Source organism: Chlamydotis macqueenii, chromosome 3 (assembly GCF_036417535.1).
Source record: "Chlamydotis macqueenii isolate bChlMac1 chromosome 3, bChlMac1.mat, whole genome shotgun sequence".
Lineage (NCBI taxonomy): Eukaryota > Metazoa > Chordata > Aves > Otidiformes > Otididae > Chlamydotis > Chlamydotis macqueenii.
The window spans coordinates 59360171-59382254 of record NC_141558.1 but is presented as its reverse complement, the minus strand read 5'-3'; the positions used below and the strand labels follow the sequence as shown (position 1 = coordinate 59382254).

The 22084-nt window shown below is 36.5% G+C and overlaps 1 protein-coding gene across 4 annotated transcripts in view; it reads right to left on the bottom strand.

The window, feature by feature from the left end:
* The window catches only part of LAMA2 (laminin subunit alpha 2), a 364351-nt gene that overhangs the window by 85901 nt on the left and 256366 nt on the right, over window positions 1-22084 (bottom strand). For 3 of the 4 annotated variants that reach the window (XM_086743476.1, XM_086743477.1, XM_086743479.1), the window contains exons 31-36: window positions 21853-21939; window positions 20760-20953; window positions 11915-12057; window positions 11278-11376; window positions 5488-5599; window positions 754-916 (exon numbers count right to left, since the gene is read on the bottom strand). In XM_086743476.1, the coding sequence (XP_086599602.1) occupies window positions 754-916; window positions 5488-5599; window positions 11278-11376; window positions 11915-12057; window positions 20760-20953; window positions 21853-21939 (798 nt within the window). The remainder of the gene's footprint in view (window positions 1-753; window positions 917-5487; window positions 5600-11277; window positions 11377-11914; window positions 12058-20759; window positions 20954-21852; window positions 21940-22084) is intronic. The other variant, XM_086743478.1, reaches the window with a different exon arrangement.

Here is a 22084-nt window from a genome sequence, read left to right as displayed (position 1 = left end):
AACTTCAATGGACCACACAGCTGACCAGCTGGATTACCTGCCAGTTGTTTGTTCTGGTGAAGTGCTAAGCAAAGTCTAGCTCTAGCAATATGCCTGGTTTGACTGATGCAGCAGTAACAGATCTCCAGAATTTTAAATTCCAGACAAGTATTTTTCTGCATCAGGTAAGTTTTCAGCATTTTGCAAAATGGTTTATAAAGAGCTGCCAATTTAATTATATATACATACATAGTTTTTATTCTTACAGATAGATAAACAATCAAACCCTGGCTTTCTGAAATCTGCCACAGAGTTGGAATATTCTGATCTACACTATTCTATATATAACAAAATATATCCTTTTGAATATCTGTGCTACTGGACAAACTTTGCAGACAGATAATGTTTTTATTAGACCAACTAGTTTTCCAGAAAAAAAATCTAAGCTTCCAGATAAACTTTTTAGTACAAAAGCCATTTATCAGGTCTGAAGCAGAAGCTAAAAACAAACTGAGAAAAATTGCTTAGAATTTCAATTAGAAATGGCTGGTACCTGTGAAGCAGAGCAGTAATTTCCTATGGATTGCTTGCCACATATGTAAGCATTTCCAAAAATGCAAATGTTACATTAATAAATATGAAGTACTAGACTTTGTTTTCCTTCACATTTCTTCAAGCCTCAGCTTGAAAACTTAGTTGGAAAAGATGACGGTCACATTTACAAGAGTCAGATATTATCACCAGGAAGTTGAAGATTAAGGTCTCTTTACTCACTTTAACTCATCTTGAGCTATTCTTTCTTGCATATTCAGCTCTCTACTTCTCATCTCTGCAATCATTCTGTTAGCCTCACTCTGCAGTTCTGGAAGACTCTTTTCCAAGGTCTCGTCTTGGATTCCGAGTGTCTTGTTCAGTTTTATAGCATCTTCATTTGCAGCTGCAGGGGGCCAAAAATATTTATATAGGGCATTAGTAAATAAAAACAACAGAGCAGCTTTAAGCATCTGCCCATTAACAATATCAGCAAGTGGAATGCAACTTGCACTGGTTATTCTTCCTGTCAAAGGATGGTTAATCCAATGATCAGTAACAAATGAGAAAATGTTATATTTTTCATCAAACTTTTTATTACAGCTCACTTTTAAGCACAATAATTAAAGTGAATAACTTCATATCCATACAAGAAAAATATTGCTCCCTTCCTCCTCTTGAAAGAAAGAAAAGAATTTGCACTCAACCTTTGAAATAGCAAAAGATAATCTGGTATATTTCTCATAAAATTAAGGAGCAGGCAGTACAAGCAATGAAAATTAGATTTAAATTACTTTTGGAGAACTCAAGATATGTCATTTTTAGCATTCAGACTTAACAGTGCTAGGAAGAATAAATGATTGGGAAATTTTGGAAAAAGGAGCGAGAAGAGGAGTGAAAGACACCCATAGATGTCTAAACCTGCTCATGTGTTTAGAAGCAGATACTCAGAAATGGAAAATGAGAGTATGAGGGTTGGAATATATGATGGTACATGGTAAATGTATTATGTGTTTGAAACAGTTGAGTTATTCCTAACCAATAAAGCTGTACAGATGATACATTCATGGAGTGACTAAAATCTCTCTGCCATGGCACACCATAACTTATTACTCAATACACTTTCAGAAGCAACTAGGTCATTTACGACAATCAGTTCCATCTTCAGTTTTAACAAGTACTGCTGCATTTCCACAGGGCTCCCAAGTAACTAATTTCTCCAAAATAGAACAGTTGCTGGTTGCATGGGTACTTCTGAATATTTTAAATTAAATCTTTAACTGAAGAAATGAAAATCTGTCTTCCAAAATTCAAATAAATGACTATTGTCATCTACACATTGTGTAGGTTTAAAGTAAATTATGAAGAAAATTCTAAGCCAATGATGTTTTTGATTTGCTTGTGAGAACTGAGATTTGGATGTTTAATCAAGAGTAGCTATGTGTGGGGTAGGGAGGACTGGAAAAAGTGTGCACTTTGCTTAAATGGACCATGGATCACTACTGTGCACTATGTATCGTTACTAAGTTACCTCAGGCCAAGAATAGGCATATATTAATTTTTTTTTAAAATCTGGAGTAAACAAACAGTAATTTAACCTCCTTGAATATTTACCTTAAAAGAAAAAAAATGAATATGTTACCTCAGCTTTTATTAGGTTCAGGAAAATTTATACCTAGCTTTATCTTTCTCTTCCATCCTCCTCATAACAATCTTCACTTTCTAGTCTTAGTATATTGCAAACTATCAGAGTCCAGTGGTGGTAAAATATTTGAATGCACTGACATAGACGAACATAAGGAAATGAAAGCAGGGACAACTCCACAGTTAAGACGGAAATCTAGTTACATGTGCTCAGAAGTTCAGAAAGTCAGCAATCAGTTCAGCAGAAATAGATCAATGGTCAGAGTATGGTCATTACAATAAACCATTACAAAGCTTTCACTTGTAATAAGGAGTTTTTATGGCTTGAAGAATTCCTTGATTGCCTGATGTTTAGGGAGGCATCCGTCAGATCTACAATCATGTACTTCTGAGCGCTGCCATTCTCAAGCATTAACTTCAGTCAATGGAAAGAAATAGGTCCTTTAATGCTACTTCATCCTCAAGTTGTTGCCTACTGGCAACAAGTACTAGGGAGCTCAGGGTCACAGATACAGGCCTGCATTTCTAGAGATTCAAAGTTCTGTAACTTTCAGAAGTCTGTAATCTAGGGATGGGAAACAAAGAATGGGCATAAAGAATACCTACAAAATGGCTGGTCATCTCAACCAGAACATCATGAGCAGAGATGATGGCCCATCCCTGGAGACATTCAAGGTCAGGCTGGCTGGGGCTCTGAGCAACCTGATCCAGGTGAAGGTGTTGCTGCTTACTGCACAGGGGCTGGACCAGAAGATCTTTAAAGGTCCCTTCCAACCCAAATAATTCTATTTTCTATGACACAAAGTCTTTAAGGAACAACCTAAAAATGTCTCATAAGTCAGAAAGAGCAGCGGTAAGGAAGGTATAGGGCAGTAAAATGCAGTTAAAATACCATCAAATTATAAATCACCTAGGATGACTCCAACATAAGGTGAAAGTCTTTTCTCAGTTTTTGAAAGGTGGTGATCTTGAACAGGAAGACAATTGAGGATGGCAATCAGAAGTAAGGATATAGAAATTATCGCAATCAGAGGAAGAACATTTTGAAGAACTCAAGCTGGAGTGACCAGAGAACTGCCATACTAAAAACTTGAAAGATCTGGTGCATGACATTGTAAATCCAGGAAGAAGACCATTTGACTGAGAACAAGCAAATGTAGTGACTGTTTTGAAGAAATGGAAATTCCACTAATGCCTGAGAACTTGCTTTGAAAGTAAGTGGAAAACAGGATGTAGAATAAATGAATGCGGCTTTACTTTTTTTTTCCAAAGGCAGTACCTGTCAGACTACATGGTTTAATAGGAAATCCAGATGAATATTTTCATTAATGATCCTGAGGTGGGAAGGCGGGGAAAGAAGTCTACTGAGAAAATATGCTTATGAGGAAAAGCTGTAAGAAAGCCTTAGTAGAGAAGGATTGGAATGCTATCCAGAAAGAACTGGGTGACCTTCAAAACTGAAGTAATTGGACCAGAATGAGATTCAATAGTAGAAAAAAAAAGGTTGTGAACTAAAACAACAGAAATTTCAGCTACAAACTATGGCTTTGCCAGTAGGATACAAGGTATGAATGAGAAGAATATAGCTATATTATGAATCTTCAATGGCTCCCAGCTGTGAAAAAAAGAAATGCTATCCCAGAACATATCAGAGTGATCGACATAGGCAGGTTTTACTCCTACTGAAGTGCAAGATACTGAAGCAACCTCATTTCAATGCTTGCTCAGGAAAGATGAAGCTAATTTTGAAAAGAGGAAGGGAAATTCTATGAAAGTGAGAGGAGATTTGGGAAAATACACTTTAAGGTGTTTTAGTCTAGAAAAAAAAGGAGCTCAAAGGGAATATGATTTCTCTCTACAAACACAGTTGGGGGTGGGGCAACGAGGAGAAGCACTAGGGAGAGGAAAAAACTATTTGAACTAAAGAACAAGGTTGGCAAAAAAACACATGTTGATAAACTAAACAAGTATTTTTAGCCAGAAATCCGAAGGTTTGTAGTTAAGCAAAGTTCTGAAACTGCCTCCTGTTTGTGGGAACTACTTTGAAGATGAGTGTTAGAAAGTTTATGACAGCAGGGGAGTGGATGCAGCAACCCAGGAGGTCTCTTTCAGTCCTCTGCACCTATACTTCATCTATTCTTAAGATGTTAACTTGGCCACTAGGCAAACACATTGATTTTAAACTGCTGTCTACTTCTAAGATACCGCATAAATTTATTTCACCCCCTTAATGTCTGCTAACTCTGTACTATCCTGCTTGAGGAAACTTCTGTTTGAGTTACAAACACCAAGCAAAACTTTGTGAAGCACAAAATTGGTTTAACCCTTACAATCTCAAGTTCATTTGAAATACAAAGAACATGGACTTCTGTTTAAAAAGCTTCTCAGTAACTTGCTTACTTTTTCTTGTTGCTTTTCCCACATTTATTTCACGTCAAAGTTGCACATCCTAAAAATACGCTAAATTGCTGTGCAGTTCATCTACAGGGCATGTACTGTGATGTGTTACGTGAAAGGCAATATAAAATGTATTTTATAGCACCTAGGCAAAAGTGGAAGCTTTCCCTTTCAATGAAATGGACCTTCAGAAGTATGACTACTGAAGTCAGTACTGTAGTGGGAGTTTTGAGGAAGAACAAACAGATAAGTATTTTTCAAGTAAAAAACTTGCCTGTGATTGTCAAATATTTTAATATTTTTCAGCCATCATCTTATTTAATATCTTCATGCAATAGATAGAGCTTGCTTCTCAAAGCTATTTACAATACTTTTGCTCAAAAATCTTCACTGTATTTCTAAGTGCAGTGAACAGGCTTGTGGAAGAGAGAGAGTTGGCTCCATGCCACTACTTAGGTAGGGTTAGGAGTCACTTGCAAATTCCAAGCAGCAGATGTTCATTAACACCAGGTAGTAATGTATTTCTGAAGCAATTTTGGAGAATGATGATGAAGTGTTAATATACCAAGTGCTAAAATTACATCAATCTTTTTTTACCAATACATGTTTTTAATTGCTTTGAAAATAAACAAAAACTAAGCCCTGTTAGTTACTTCATCATAACAGTTTTTCTTCAAATAACTGCAAAAATCCTAAAGAAACATACTCAATATTCTGCTAGTCTGCATTCAGAATTACCAATGCACTGTTTATATAAACTGCATCTGTAGATTGCAAAAGGTCTGAAGATAGTTGACCATAGTTTCTTTATTCAACATTTAAAGCACATAACATTTCTCAGTGAATAAGCTCTTCCTCCCTCTCTCTCAGACTCTCTTCCCCACCATCCTTCAGTTTTCTTGAGAAACAACTAGCATATTTTTCTTTTTCCAATACCTTCAGCAGCTTGGAGAATGCCTTTGACGAACTGTCCAAGAGATTTCGCTCTGTCATTAGTCCTCTCAGCATCCTGCCTTGTTTGCTCACCATCTGCTGTCACCTTGGTAGCCTAGTGATACAAATTCAGGAAAAGTATAATTAATAAACAGGACAAGGCTGCACTATGCGATATTCCTACTGGCTGAATCTATATACAAAACTTTCCTCAGGCAAAAGGCAATCAATGAATTATTGATCAGATGCATGGGAAATGACATGCTCTGTCATTAAATTAAATTTTACTACCTTTTCCTTTAAATGGAAATTGGAAGGCTTTATTTTAGGTTCTTAGAAACCCTAGTTGTGTGCAACAGCACACAAAGGGAGACAGGATGAAATTATTTACTGAATTTGCTTAAAGAAACCCTGTTTGGAACCTCTTAATAGATTCTTCAGGGAATACTTTCCATAGTTTCACAATTGTGCACTTTTCAACTGACAAAGTGCAGCAGATATCATGACCTCTTTGCTTCCTCCCCGGAGGCGTTCTCAAAGAGACAGTTCATGCCAACAAGCAAGAAGAATTTTAAATCATAGAATTCATAGAATTCAATCAATACATTAATTAAATCAAGAAAGAGGGGAAAAAAGTTGGTTTTTTTCAGCTCTAATGCTTGAAGTTGTTTGTTTATAACATTTGGGGTGCTCGGCAACATTTTAGCTTTGTGTAACTAAATGCTTTATAATTTTATTGAATCAGAGCAACATCAGTATCAAGACATATATCTGCTGCAGACCTGAAAAACATGCTGAGGCTTGGAATAATCTTAAGACATTCTGCTTAGCTCTCAAGGTCCCTATATTCAAAATGGACCCATTTTTATTACAAAGAAGTTGACCATTTCAAGCAACAAAGCTTGTCAGACTGTATTGTAAAGTAAAAAAAAAAAAACCTAGGTTTTCCTTCTTTGGGGATTGCATTCCGAAGAAATGTCTTGAAGCAGAGCATTATGATCTTTCCAGTCTCTGGGAAATGGCTAGAAGGTCAATAATTCAAAATGAGCTTAGGTTTTCTCTGACTTGTACAAACTGTATTCTCAGTACAAAAATCCCCATACATTTCAATAATAGTCAGAGAAATAGTATCACTTTAGCACATTTATTTTTGCCTGATTAGCTTCTAGATGGAAGCCCTCAAGATACATTAGGACAGCTGAGTTTCTGAAATGAAATCCCTGGCATTATCATACCGCTTACAGTCTTTGTCTAGTTCAGAGTAGTTACTCTGAAAGTAATTTATATGAAAATATTTCAAGTAAATAGAATTATGCAGAAGGAATTAAGAACCCATACTGACTGAGGGGAGTCGGTTCTATTTCATCCTTACATCAGTAGAAGAATATGGCTTTTCACATTTATACAGCTTTAATCATGCTACTGGTTACTTCCTCTAAGATTTACAAAACCCCTTTACTTGCCTGGATACAGAAACAACATACTGTCACAGTGACCTGTAAGATAGTTTTTTTTCTTAGTTTTGATTACTTTTTCCACATTCATGTTAATTCCAATTGGTTACTTTAACTTCTCAATAGTTATGACTGAATGGCATGTACTACATTGTTGTGCACATTAACCTGTCATTGAACAGGTTTCATTTCCTCTTGGTGACAATTCTCTTTAGTACTTAAATCCCATTCAGCTCCACGAAAGGCTTTCTGTATTTTGCCACAATTTGCTTTGCTGAAAAATAACCTTTCACTTAATTATCTGGTCTAGCTTTAACTCTACAAACCAAACTAAATGGCAAACATCCTTCACCCTGTATCTAGCCATTCCATGGCTAACTAAATGTTGCCATTTGTTAATAAAGTCCTACTAATTTTCTATTTTTTTTTTTACTACATTTTGCTACAGTTAACCATTTATATAAGGTCAGTCTTCAGCATCTCCTAACAGTTTAAACAAGCACAACAAACTCTTCCTAGGGGAGTAATAAGGGTCAAGCAGACTGGACCCAGAGCAAGAGTTTGGAACGAATCTTCAAAAAACCTGGACACAAATAATACCTTCTGGCATGAAGGAGATCCCTACCATGGAAATCCAGTAAAGAAAGTATCTGAAATCAGTGAACCTGCTTTGGTGATGTTCACAGCTTGTACTTAGTGATGAAGGTTCCATGGAAGGCCTTGTCCCAATCTGAAGACTATCAGCCATTTAGCAACTTAGATTACACAGACATTTGTGGTTTTTTTTTTTGTTTTATTTGTGTTTTTAGTCCAAGGTCTTAATCAAGAAACTCCTCTAGATGGCATCTGGAGAGGAGTTCGACAGAAATTTCTCCAGCTAGTGAGCTGCAGACCACAGAAGGAGGAGTAGACATAGACCTCAGTGTACAGATGGAAGTTCTTGGCTCTCCCTCCAAATGCTTCCAACTATTGCAAACTAAGTTGCTTCTGCTACTTCTTCCAGAAACTTTTGAGCTTGAGAAATTCAGTGGTATGGGAAGAAATGAAAAAAATTTACAGTCAAAAGAAGCATTTCAATTAAGAGGAGTGATTCTGATCCCTGTTTTTCTTGAAGGCTCTGAAGGTACCTGATTAGAAGGGAAGAGAGAGTCTAAAAAAAGTAGTGAACTGAAAGGAAGTGAAGAGTCTGAGATGGGAGATGTGTGACTGTGTATGCAAACATTAGTAACATAATTAGAGCAAGAAAGACATGAGAATCTTCTGGATGGCAGAGTGAATGAAGGAGAGAGTATGATGGAAAAAAAGAAAAAGGAGTGCTGCACTGATGTAAGAGATCATGGGTTGAAAAGAGACCACAAGGAAGCAAAACCCCCAAAGGTTTTGTAGTGACTAAGTACTATTGTCTTCTACATTTTATCTTAAAACAGATATGGTTTGTTTTTTTTCCCATGGAAATAGACTTACTAATCCTCATCAACCTTTTTCTTCATCACTACTGGGTTCACTTTCAAAATTTAGTGAGTTTGCAAATCAGATGCAGGGAAAAACTTCACTACCTATGGTTGTACCATGTGCTCCAAGTGTTAGTCATTATGTGGTTATCATTATATCTTCACTTGGAAATGAGACTTGAACACACTACATCAAGACTCACTCTTCTTTTTGGGACATTACTCCTATTTACAAGCACAGAAAGAGAGGGTAGGACTTGCCTCCAGTTGCCAGTCTCCAAATTAAAATAACCCAACTGCAATGTAGTTAACAACTCTGTAAGGATAACTAGAAATCGTAAGGCTACTTACTCATTGCAACAATGGAAAACTGCAGAAAGGGAAGGGGTGATAATCTGACCACCACAGTAAATCCTCTAAGATCACACCTTCAGTATTTTTCCTTCCAAGACTAGTCTACAGAAGGTCGGAATTTGCAACATTATCTTAGGTCATCTCCATGAGGGATGAAAATGTATTTAATTTTTGATGATGATGGTGGTGGTGGGCAATTGGAAAAGGATACTAAAAAGAGCAACTACGCAAAGGAAAGAAAAATTGCCTTAGCCTGAGAAAACTTAATACAAGAAATACAGTCTTCCCTGCTTGTAAGGCTGTCATGAGTTAAAAATCTATCTAGACTTAAAATTACCATAGCTGTTTCTTGCAGAAAAATGAAAGATCAAACAGAAGTGAAAAAAAAAAAGTTTTCTTTACACTCACAATGAGAGTACACACAGACGGGAGTGTATGCCTGTGTGCGGGGGGGTGTATAGATACGCACAAGCATGCATACATATGCAAACACACTACAGATGCTTTCTTAACCACTACTCATGATTTCACAGGTTTTTTTGGAAATTCAATATAATTGACACTAACAAAACAGTTTCTCTGAGAATTTTAGTCCTGTAAGCCATGAACAATTTGAAGATAGGATGCTAAAATTGTATGGGGTTTAGGTAAATTCTCTCAGGTATATATTCATCAGTACAGTAATCAAGGTCTTTCTTATTTGGCTTGAGGGGGCACAACTCAAGAACGTGATTTTTGCTAGTCCTTCATACTACCACATTTTGACAGCTATATTTTCACTGTGGCTGGTCCATTTCCCTGTGGTTTTTTTTCTCCACTAGGTGGCACAATTTATATTATTTTCTTAGACAATGTCTTTTACTGACCAAAATAAGGTCTATGTTGAAATAGAACTTTCCTAATAAAAAGAGTAAATAGCACATCGATTGAAATCCAGAAGACTCTCATTACCCTCATAAATGAAATACAGAACACACACATTCAAATAAACTTTTTTTTAAAATATATGCACTTTGTGCATATATTTGAATTCTCCCTTTAAATATTGTTCCCATTTCAATTACTTTATTCATTGACTCTTAATGAGAACTTGTTATTTGTTGAACCAGGACTTCCATCACCTTGCTATAAAATTTCCTTAAAATAAGTGAATTGGGCTAGGCTACCATTAGCTCCACAGCTCCTGGAGAAACAAGCCAACAAAACAGATAACCGAAAATGGAACTGCAAAATAGCAAAACTTTTCCTATAATGTCCTTGAGATGGCTGGGCAATAAGTAACTTTGAGTGAAGCCAGGTGTCATGGTTTAACCCCAGCAGGCAACTAAGCACCACACAGCCACTCGCTCACTCCCTATCCCCAGTGGGATTGGGGAGAGAGTCAGAAGAGTAAAAGTGAGAAAACTCGTGGGTTAAGAAAAGAGACTTTTTAAAAAGTAAAGCAAAAGCTGCACACCCAAGCAAAGCAAAACAAGGAATTCATTCACTGCTTCCCATTGCCAGGCAGGTGTTCAGCCATCTCCAGGAGAGCAGGGCTCCATCACATGTAACAGTTACTTGGAAAGACAAGTAACTCCCAATACCTCCTGCTTCCTTCTTCTTCCCCCAGCTTTATGTGCTGAGTATGATGTATGGTGTATCATACGGTATGGGATACCCCTCTGGTCAGCTGGGGTCACCTGACCCACCTATGTCCCTCTCAGCTTCTTGTGAACTCCCAGCCTGCTCGCTGGTGGGGTGCTGTGAGAAGCAGAAAAGGCCCTGACTCTGTGAAAGCACGGATCAGCGGTAACTAAAACATCTCTGTGTTATCAACACTGTTTCCAGCACAAATCCAAAATGCAGCCCCATACTAGCCACACAGCCCCATACTAACCACTATGAAGAAAATTAACTCTATCTCAGCCAAAACCAGCACACCAGGCTACTTGTATTGCAACAGGCAATCTTGAAAGAGAAACAGGCTGAGAGCTATCTTAAGACAGTCAGACTTGGGAGATTTGAAAGGGAATATGATGAGATGATGTTGCTGATGCAGATAGCAGATAGCTTTACCAGAGACACTACTAATGTTCAGAAGAAAAGTAAGGAAACCAGGTCATTCAGCTTCCAAAAGCCTCAGCTAGTCAAAGAAAACCTCCAGACACAAGAGAAACTGTGTGGTAATCCCCTGGTTTTGTTGCCATTAGGTTTGTAACATAACCTGTAGCTGAAGCAATAGGAAAGCCTATGAACGTTGTATCAAGAACTCTCTTTCCTTTAACATCAGCTTTTCCAAATAAACTCTTTATTGGGTGCTCTGTTCAAGCATTATGAAGTTTTCCTACGTTATTATAAAGTTTCACAGAAAATATATTACAATGCATAGGTCCACAAAAAGAGGTTGTTAGAGGACTTGCTGCCATTTATAACACTGAGACTGAGAAGCATCTTATAATTCATCTATTCATTCATGTTTAATTCATATTCAGAAGATTTCTGTCACTATGCAGCCTTACCCAAACCCATAGACCCCAATGCGATCATAGACTTACTCTTGTCAGTAGTTCATCCATTTCTGTCACCAGGGTATCCAGATTTTCTTGTGCTAGCTGAAGAAGTCTCTCTGGTGCTCGCTGAGGTGAAAGCAAATGCTGTTGGGGAAGAGAGGAGGGAGAGTGAAAATCTGTATTTAATGGATCTCAGTGCTTCCAAATATTGTAGAGAAGAAGCATAAAAAATTTCCTCTTCATTACAGTATGCAACTCCCTTTTGTCATTGACTCTTGTGTCACATCCATCCAGCATACTTTTCTCAGGAATCTTGACAGTTTTACATAGTTTAGTGGAGAACTTATGAGTATGGTAAGGAACATACAGTATATAAAATACATAACTGCTTTATGGACCATCAGCATGAATACCATTTTATTTGTATGTGACACCACTTTTTCTGTGCCTACAGTATAATTCCTTGCATATATGTACACAGATTACTGCTGCATGATTTATCTATTAAAGTAAAAAAAACCCAAAACTGTAACAAGTATTTATCAACCAAAGCAAGTTTGAAGTAATTAAATCTTGACTTTTTATTCTTCCCTGAACCTACTCATGGCTGTATGTTTGAACAGACTCAAGTACAGTTGTACCAAATTCCTGTTATTTATGTACGTAAATACTGTGAACATACCTTTAATTCCTGTGTCATATTCTCAAAACCATGCAACATTTTATATGGAGCAGGCAGTGGACCACTAAGGTTAACACTCAGGATCATCTGGTTTAGCTGATCCAGGTCACTGAGAAGGAGTCCTGTGCATTCATCATCGCAAGCTGGGGGAAAGAACAGCAAAGCTTATTTATTCCCGCTAAACATTTAAGGCTTAAGTTTGAGTTAGAAATTTTATGGCACACATACAAGTCTGTGTGAGGTAATGCTAATTTCAGATAATTTAACCCTGAAGTATATTGTGAGAAAAAACGGAAACAACAACTAGGGAACAGGAGAGACCTTACTGCCTAGGTCTTGGTGATAGGACAGTTTAGTATAAAACATGAAGCACAAAACTGGTAGGCTTACCTCACAAAAAGAGGAATCATTAACCTTGTCCATTATGGACTAGCAAATATCCTAAATTAGACAAGCAATTTGGATGAAGTTTGAGAAAAGTGGACAGGCAATCTGGAAAATCTATAAAGCACTTTAAGTAGTATAGTACGGTTCTGGATTTGAATGTAAGGAAAAAGTTAAAGAAATCTTACTATTTACATATTTTATTGTCATATAACAGCATGGCTAAGCATGCTAAACTAGTATTGCAGGCACTAGAAAGCACCCAGGTAAAAATACTGACAGTTTTCTTTTAACAAAAGTTCTTCCCTACCTCCTTTCACTAACTAGCTTATAAATTTTTCATTTATGCTTCCTCTCTTGCAAATACTCTTTAGCATGAAAAATACAGGTGTGTGCTGTATATACCAGAAGGAGTTTGCATTTTTCCCCTCCTTGCTTTCTATTAACTATCACAAAAAGTTTTCATAATCTTACAGTCTTGTATCATTTATGCTCCAGGCCGGAAAACTCTTCATCCTTTAGAACAGAGTTGTGGAAATGCCTTTCCGTTCCCTGCATAAAGATGCTACACAGGACTGGCAAACCTAAACAACATCTCAGGAAAAGGAGCAAACTGTGAAACAATGAATTCACTAGTGATGTTAAGAGACATGGAGTGTTGTACAGGTTTTACAGGTATGTAATTATTTATTTTAGCAACACCCCTAGGCAGCTTAATGGCTAAAAACCCACTTCACAACATGTATGTTTCTGTAGAAAAAGACAAGGAATTTTCAACAGAGAATTACATTTTTTTTCTGAAATCTGTTCTTCATATAGATTGAATATTTTCTGTTCTTTGAAGTTTTCACAGTTATCTAAATGTTATTCTTATTCTGTAGGTTGGCTGTTCAATATAGCAAGGAGTTGAGTCAAATACAGAAGAAAGAAGAATAATGAATACTATTTTAATACACCATGAAACTCATGTGATGATTGAAAAAGAGACAAAATAGATGCTGGATTAGTGAAGTGGGTGCAGAAAGCTAAATAGTCTTATTTCAAGACTTCTTTTTGCATTTTCATTGCTTCCATTTGCAGACTTTTCCCTCCTATTTCACAGTATTTTCTTACATAAGCTGAACTGCACTGGAACTTCTCAGCAGTTGTTAACTGTGGGCATGATACATTCTGATTTATGTTTCTATGTGAAATTAAAAAAAAAAAAAGCTTTTTACCATCCCAGCTCTTGTCATCTGTGTGCCTGCTTTTAGAAGTGTGAGAGAATTAAAGGAAAAGCAAGTTTTACAGCCAACTGAAAAAGTTTTATATAATAAACACCTGTTCTGTAGCTGATCAAGAAGGTAAGTAGATCTGCTAATCATTTTGCAGGATGCAAATAAGTGATCTCAGACCTGAAAAGAGTTAGTTTTTTTGTTTATTGGGTTTGTTGTTTTTTTTTTTTTTCCTGATACATTATTTCACTTATGAAACAAGCTAAATCTATTCACTCTCAAAATTGTCAGTGGTTGGTAATAAGATGCTAAAAATTTGCTATGTGTTAAAGACAAACTCAATTCACATCAATAAGAAAAAAAATGAACAGCTTATGAAGACATGAAGTAGTCTCAGTGAGTAAACAATTGATAAGTGAGCATTCAGAATAAATTAACACCTCTTGTATGATAATCAGGTTGAAAAGATGAACTACATCAAGTAAGGACCACAGCTGAGTAGGAGAGACAGGACTAAGCTACTCCAATATGCAGTCTGAAATGCACTCTAGCTATGGGAAATATTTCAAGAGCATGATTATATTTTGCAAGACTAAATACTTCTGTGTCTCTTTGTAAAAACTGTCAGGATAAATTAGTGTCTAATATTAACAAATGCAGCACTAAATTCAGATAATTACAGCAGTGCAAACATGTTAGAGGCAAATCATGCAGTTAGTATTACAAACAATTAATGCAAATTACTGCATTTTCCATTTTCAACACACCTTGTCATGCACAACCCTGTAAGGGTTTTGACTTACCTCTTGTGAGAAGCATTGCCAAAGTATGGATGACAAAGAATTTTTTTTTTTTAATAATTGCTCAGGTAATAAAAGACACTATAAGTTTATGGACATCTAGCCACTTGTTCCATCTTACAAAGTGAAGATAATGCACAGTAAAGGAATCATATGTCTAGGCTACAATGTGTTCCTGCAATTGAGTGATTATCTAACAAAATTTTGCCTTAATACATTCATTGCTGCTAAGATTCAGAAGACTGTGTTATGACTAGGTAATTACTGGTCTAAGCGCAACCATGCAATCTCTGATATGAGATGGTATTCTATGATAGTCAGTGACTCTTCAGTATTAGTTTCCTGTTGCTTCACAATAAGAAAGCGTTGAACTATTGCTAGGCTCATCAATCCATTGGCTATTACCCCATTTTTCCCATTTTGGCACTGGTCTCACACCAAAGAATAAACAAGCCCTCCTCTGCCCCCCGAAAGAGAACCCCCGTAGAGAGCTGAAAGTTTTAGCTTCCTTGCCATTGCTGCTGGTTTCAGAGAGTTTGCATGATCAATGTATCTCCAAAATCTGAGAAAATTCAGATCCAGATCAGGGTCTATAGTACTGACTCAGGTTTATTCCTGATTTTCCTTATTTATAAAGCCTCATTTCCTGGTTCTGATAACACACCAGTACTAGTTAGGTTCATATAGTGCTTGAGTTGAGCAAAAGACGTTGGAATGTGGGTCTAAAGTCAACAGCAGCTCATGCATCAAAAAAAGGGAGAATAACTGATAGCTTATCAGCTTCTAGGCCAAGTAGGGGTGCCCAGAGACGCAGGTGGCCAGCACAGAAGTAGGTTTAATGCTTACGGCTGTGCCATAAGGGCTCACAACTTCTGTTAAATGCAGAACACAGCAGAAACTAGTCCAATGCTTCAGAGAACTGGTGTTACACATAGTATCTTTCTTTTAAGCTCCCTCTGTTAAGGCTTGTGATAAGAAGCTCCCAGCTCCCACTGAATTAAGGACTGCGTAGGAGCCAGGAGATGCTTCTTTTCACAGATTCTTCAAGACCTGCTTCTGACAGAAACAGTATCTCTGCTTACTGCTGAATTTGGGAAGGCTGAGATCATGGAGCTACTCCCTCTTTTAGAGGGAAAATCTTGATTCTGCCAGGACCAGTCGCTAGGAGCTTCCTTGTTCTCCTTGGAGCAGAACTGAGTGGCAGCTGGGAAAAAACTCCCTCTCATTGCAAGCACTAGTCTACTTAGAGTACAGTATTTAAGTGTCCAAGACCTAGTATTAAAGGAATCTGATTACCTAATTTTCTCCTTCTATCAATACTGAAGATTTAAATTCATAAAGGTGTAAGTTTGTTAACTTACAGCACAGCTGAAGGTCCTTTTTTTCCCCCCCACAACTAAGTTAAAGAAAAATTCCTAACAATGAAGTATCTGTTTGATCTCTCTGTCATGACTGCTCCCTGTTAATCCTGTTCAGCAGAATCACATTGACTGCTTTATATTTAGGTTTTTGCTTGACCCCAAGGAACATTTGTGACACGAGCATACATCTGAGGAAAGGTGTTGCAGTTTGTGTTGCAACAGACCTGAAAATATTGAAGCCAAATTTTTTTCAAGTCCCTATTGTAGTGGCGTCCTGAAAACATTCAGAAGGTGAGCTCCAACTTGCCATATGTTAAACAATAAAGCCTTGAAGTTCTCACTGGGATAATTTTTTTCCCCCAAACACTGCACAGTAGCAAGCACAGTCACTGTTCCAGCAACACTGCAATCTAAAGTTCCTCATTTTACATACTCTACAACTGAAGCCAAGTGGAATGTCACAAGGTGTAACAAAAAGTACACAAGAGAATTACTAATCTAAGAAAATGCATGATTGCTACAGACTTGATTCAAAACCCTGTGTAGCTGCTTGTTTCTGCTTCAGCCTGCTAAGGTCAAAGCTCTTTGGAAAGGATGAGGAGGAAGCAACACATGCTTTGGCTTGTTTACGTGTCTCTGGTATGCATGTGTAAAATATGAACCAAGCAAATACTAATTATCTCAGTCTGCCTGAGCCTGCTGGGTACAGACAAACTGAGGAAAGCCTGCTCCTGTTCATCACACAACTCAGCTGTGTTCTGGACTGGAACTGTGGGATTTAACTAAGAAAACAAAAAATACACATCTTCAATACTGTAGTGATTATAGGCCAGTCAGCAACTGCCAGCTGACAACTTTCAGCAGAATAAACATTGAGATATATTTATTACAGTAAAAACGAGTGATGCATAAGGGAGCATCAACCATTTAGAGGACAATTCATTTGTAGTTACAAATAAAAATAAAAATCTGTAAGCATTACAGAAGGTTTGGGAGAAATTTTGTAATATTTGACAGTATACAAGGATGCTAGCAGTATTATTAAAATTAGTTTGCAATCACTACTAATTTTCTTATTGGTTACTGACTGTTTCAAAATAGAAGGGAAAGTAAGCCTAAGAAGTGGATTACTTGAGACCAAAAGTTACAAGGAAGTCTTAATCAGCAGAGTGTTACAAGTATCTGCACATGATGATCTAGATGGTCACTTTAGCTGGGGAAATAATCCAGTTACTAACTGTACAAATGTAAAAAATTTAGGATTTTTATGATGTGTAGTAGACCATTCAGACTCTCATATTCATCATTAATTACTGTTTGGATATAATTTTCCATTCTCTAACGGCATCCTAGAAAAGAACAACATTGTTCTGTTCTAAAAATACAATGGGAAGTCAATTCTGTCTGTGCAATTCACCTGTAATTATCTTTTCATTGTTATTTAGCAGTAAACAAATCCTTCCTGTTTGTATAGTGGCTTTTAAAGAATATATTATCTTTTCATTCCACCCATAGCTTTCTAAAATATAACTGTTACAACACAGCTCTGAAAAGTGGCATGCACTAAGCAACTGAAAAATGACACTTTATGAAAAAAAAAAAAAACAGTAAGAACCCGGTAAAACAGATTTTCAGCTACATCAAAAATAGATTATTTTAATGAACATGTGCTCTCCTCCAGATTTTTTTCTGTCTTGCACTGCAAATTTTCACTCTAAAATCTTTAGAATACTTATAATAAGGGATATGTTAAAATACATGTTATATTTAACAATAATACATTACATTTTGTGGCTAAAATACCTCTCTAATTGGATTTAAATATGCTTATCCATTAAATATGGATTTAATTACTTAGCTTTCACGTCACACTGTGTGGTGATCTTTTATAGAATTTGCCAAAAATTAATTATTCAGATGGTTATTCTTTGCTAAATATTCAAAATCATTTTTCACTTTACTAAATATTAACTATAAGATACTAATATTGGACAGTTTAATCACACTACGTTTTATATTAATTACAACTACATTTTTTCAAACATGGGTGATTGTCTTTGCCTGTATTTTCTTTAAGCTAGACCAATTTACCACCTAACTAGGGGTTCTTCACACTTCTGACAGGTACCAGGCAACTGCAGCATTTTAAATGGAACTCTGCAAATAAGCAAAAGTAGATACATGCATACAGCTCATTTGAAATACTGAAAGCAAACAGGATTTTGTATATGGCATTAATTTTCTGCACATTAAGAGTACTTAATCACTATTATTATTAGTATTAAGGTTTCGTTACAACTGAAGGTAGTCAAAAGGGCATTTACTGAGTATTTTGGAAGTGGCTGATACACAGAAGTAAAAATATATTTTATACAAGACCAAATTCTCAGCTGCATTCTCACCAAATTCTCCAATTCCAACTCAGATTGGAACAGATAAATGTTCTAGGAGTAAGGAAGGAAAGCTTCGTGGTTTCCCCAAAAGGTGTTTCTAATGGTTCTTTGACAGCACAATGACTATTAAAGCACATTAGGAGCTGCAGCAATGAATGCCTATCAGAAGAAAACAGCTGTACTCTGAAGTCCGTGGCATACTAGGCAGTGTTAACCACGGGCAAATTCCCACCAAGACTATGCTTGCCACACTCCCTTTGTCTGCCACAGCCCCTGTGTTCACCACAGGCTACAAAGGTAAACGGTTTACTGATCAGGCTGGTTTTCTACCATGTCAGGGTATTGCCCTGCATTAATTAGCAAAGGCAGGTTTGGAGTAAAATGGGGGTTGAGGAACCTGATAACAAAGGGAAAATCATATAGTGAGAGTAAATAGGCATGAAGCGTCTGCTGAAATATTTCATTGCAGTTTTTGCAAATTTTGATATGGATGTTATTGATGTGGTGTCAATAGTAACAGACTTGTTCTGTGACAGGGGAGATTTAAAGTACCTCCCACCTGTTCCTATAGATCGTTCCTATTTTTATGACTAAAGGAAAGAAATCTTTCCATTTGATTTCTCACTTTTATCAGTGATATTAAATGTCAATATGCACATGCAAAGGACTGTTTTTTATGGCGAAAATTGATCATCCTGTTAAAGTAAAAATGCTGCTACAGGTAGCCTAGATAGATTTCAACATTGGCACATGAATGCAGTTAAATCGTAGATTATAGTGAACCACAACTTTCAAAGCAAAAAGGTGGAAAATTTGATTTCTCTGTACACAGCTTTTCTCATTCATAGTGAGGATTTTTAACCTTATTATCCATACAATGAAATAGTCCGATTAACAAATTGAAAAACCATTACAAATGAAAACTGGCACTTAAGCTGTTTTGTAAAAAAAAAAAAAAGTCTGCTGTCCTGGATATCCAAAGACTTTTCAGAATACTGGTAAGGTAAATGGCCAGTAAAAAATATACTAAGTGATGCCTGAGATTGAAAACAGTGGCTAGTACTGGAAATAATGTAACAGGTATTCAAGATGTTGAAAAATTAAGTCATTTTTGTTTAGATGTCACCCTGGAAAACACAGTCCTTATTTTAAAATTTTGTAGCTGTAACACTTATGGACTTAACTCATGATCACTATTCTCCTTGACATATAGACTACAAAATAGAATCTAAAGTGTAGTTGTTTCAGCAAAGTAGCTACCTACTCTACTTGCATTCATTTTGCTGTAGTTCAAAACAGAGCTTAAGATATACAATAGTTCAGAATTAAGTCCTAAACTACATCACACTGCAGGACATTAGAACTTTATTTCCCCTTAAGTACAGTAAGCTTTTCATCAATGAACCAATGCCGTATTATTAGTAATACGTGTCTAATGTCTTCCTCTTTAACCACTCAAAGAAGCCACACTTTTCATTCTTGACTGATAAGATACCTTCAGCCATTTTTAGCACTTCTTTGGTTTCTTTATTTTTCCAATTTGCTTTTAAAATGTTTGTAATATGTTTGAGCTTTAATAGCTGATTTTAATATTAGAGAGCTGTACACCTCTGGTAAAGACTGAATGTATTTTGTGGAAAAATTAAAAAGGTTTTTTTTTGTTATCTACTTGCCTTGATCTTACATGTCTCTCATACAGGAAAAAAAAAAACAACCCCCAAAGAAAACCCCAAAAAAACCCAAAATGAAAAAGTTTCAATTTAAGTTCTGTAACAGATAAAAATCAGGTAAAACATTAAAATCATTCACCATGCCTTGCCAATTCATTCAAAAATGCATAGATTAAGAAATATTATATACTGTGGACTTACTGGATCCCTACCTGTATTCTACTTTAAAATGAACAATGGTGGCCTCAAAAAATTAGTTACTACTCACTGGGGGAGATGGAGGAGAGGAAAATGTCAATCAGAATTTATTAAGTGTTCTAGAAGGTTTCGCTACCTGAACTTTTTTGATGAGATATAAACATAAAATATCACGGGAAATGAGATTGTGGGCTCAAAACAAACATTATTCAATTTCATGGAAAAAATTCCTAACAACAAAGACAAGACACTTGGTACATACCAAAACTGAAGGTAGGGCAAAGATATCAGTACTATAAAATGTAACTTGGTGCTTTAGACTATTAGTTTTCTACTTTAAACAAAGGCAGTTCTTTGTTCCTGATTATATTGTACTGTCATTCCTTATGTCTTTAAATTCCAATGGGTGGTTGTTGCATCAACATGACCAAGCAAACCTTGGTAAAAACTTTCCATGTGACTTATGGCATACAGCATTGCAACTGCTGGTTAAACATTTAGGACAACACTAAAAAATTAACTGAGTGCAACTATTGTCACAATAGCAGTGACAAACTTTACAAAACTACAGACTTCAAAAACCAACAAAAAGAAATCCTTCAAAGCTTTGTTGTGAATTTTCAGTGAGCATATTAAAAAGTATTGAGAGTTTTTCTAACATCTCAAGGCTCATGAAGAAAATGGACTAGAATGCCAAAGTAGTAAGAAACCCAGCAACTATTTTTGAAGAAACTCACACAATTCACTGATGCACAAGCAGGGTTGAATTTCTGAAATACCACAAACACAATTAGAAGTTCTCCAAAATTACATTAGTATACGTACAAATGCATTTCATGCCATCACGTGCATGCCGATGTTCACATCCAACACACTTCCACCCTGTGAATCCAGGCTTGCAAGTGCACTGTCCAGTGACAGGGTCACAGGGGACAGGCAAGGAACCGTATGGATCACACTCACATTCCTGGCAGGAGCCTCCTGGAGTTTGTGGGTTTCCCACGTAGCCAGAAGAACATCTAGACATTGAAACACGAAACCAGGTTTGGCCAATTGAGACACACAGTGTACTACAATGAATACTTGGCAAGATAGTAAAAAAAAAAAATGTATATGACCCTTCATTCATGAACCATTAAAAAAATCTTTGGTGCTTTATGACTGAGTATACATTTGTAGAGGGAGAACTGTTGCAAACTGTCCAACAAACTGATAATAACTTTTAACCAGGACATGGAACAATCTGGATGGAAGGAGTATGCAAAAGTGATTCCACACCCCTAACAGTTTTCAGTTAAGCTTCTATTATACTATGACAAAAAAAAGTTTTTATGTTAGCAACGTTTGGTCTATAGATCTTTATCTTGCCCACTAGCTACTTGTGTTTTGCGGTACATGTGAAATCTCATAGCACATACTTGCTAATTTTGATCATCTTAATCCCACAGCATTGCTATGGATGGGACAACAGCTGTTGTTTAGGCTATTAATTTGCAATTTGGTCATTAATATGTTTATATGCAAGTGTCTTTCACAGTGCCCACGAGGACACAACAGTCACTAGAATAAAGGGTATGAGTGACATCAAGCCACACTATAAATATGGTATCTAATTTTAGATAAATTTTGTATTTTTTGGTTTAACTTCTGAGGCCCAGGGAGAAAAAAACCCTACAAATCAGAAAGTAAGACTAGGACAGTATCTGCGATATAAACACTAATTATCAATCTACAGTGGGTGTACATAAAAATTGCCTATTATGGCTGAGTTTTAACAACATATAAAGAGGAAATAATGTATCCAAAGTCATGTACTTAAACATTAACAAATATATGTTTATAGTATCGAAGACATTGGTCTCCTTCATGTCTTGCCCGCCTTTCACTGTCCCTTTTCTTCCTTTTCCATTCATCCTACCTTTCACAGTACTGGCCTTCATATCCAGGTGGGCATGCAGTGCACCGGTAATCACCAGGTCCTTCCGCAACACAAGAAGGGCTAAAACTAAAGCAAAAGCAAATAAAAAACTTTTTCCATGCTATTGCATCATTTCCCTGTAGCCAGCTGTGCAGAAGGGCCTATGGAAAGCTCCACTCTTCATGTAAATGACAGCATTTTACTATCTGTCTATAAACACCTGTGGCAGATC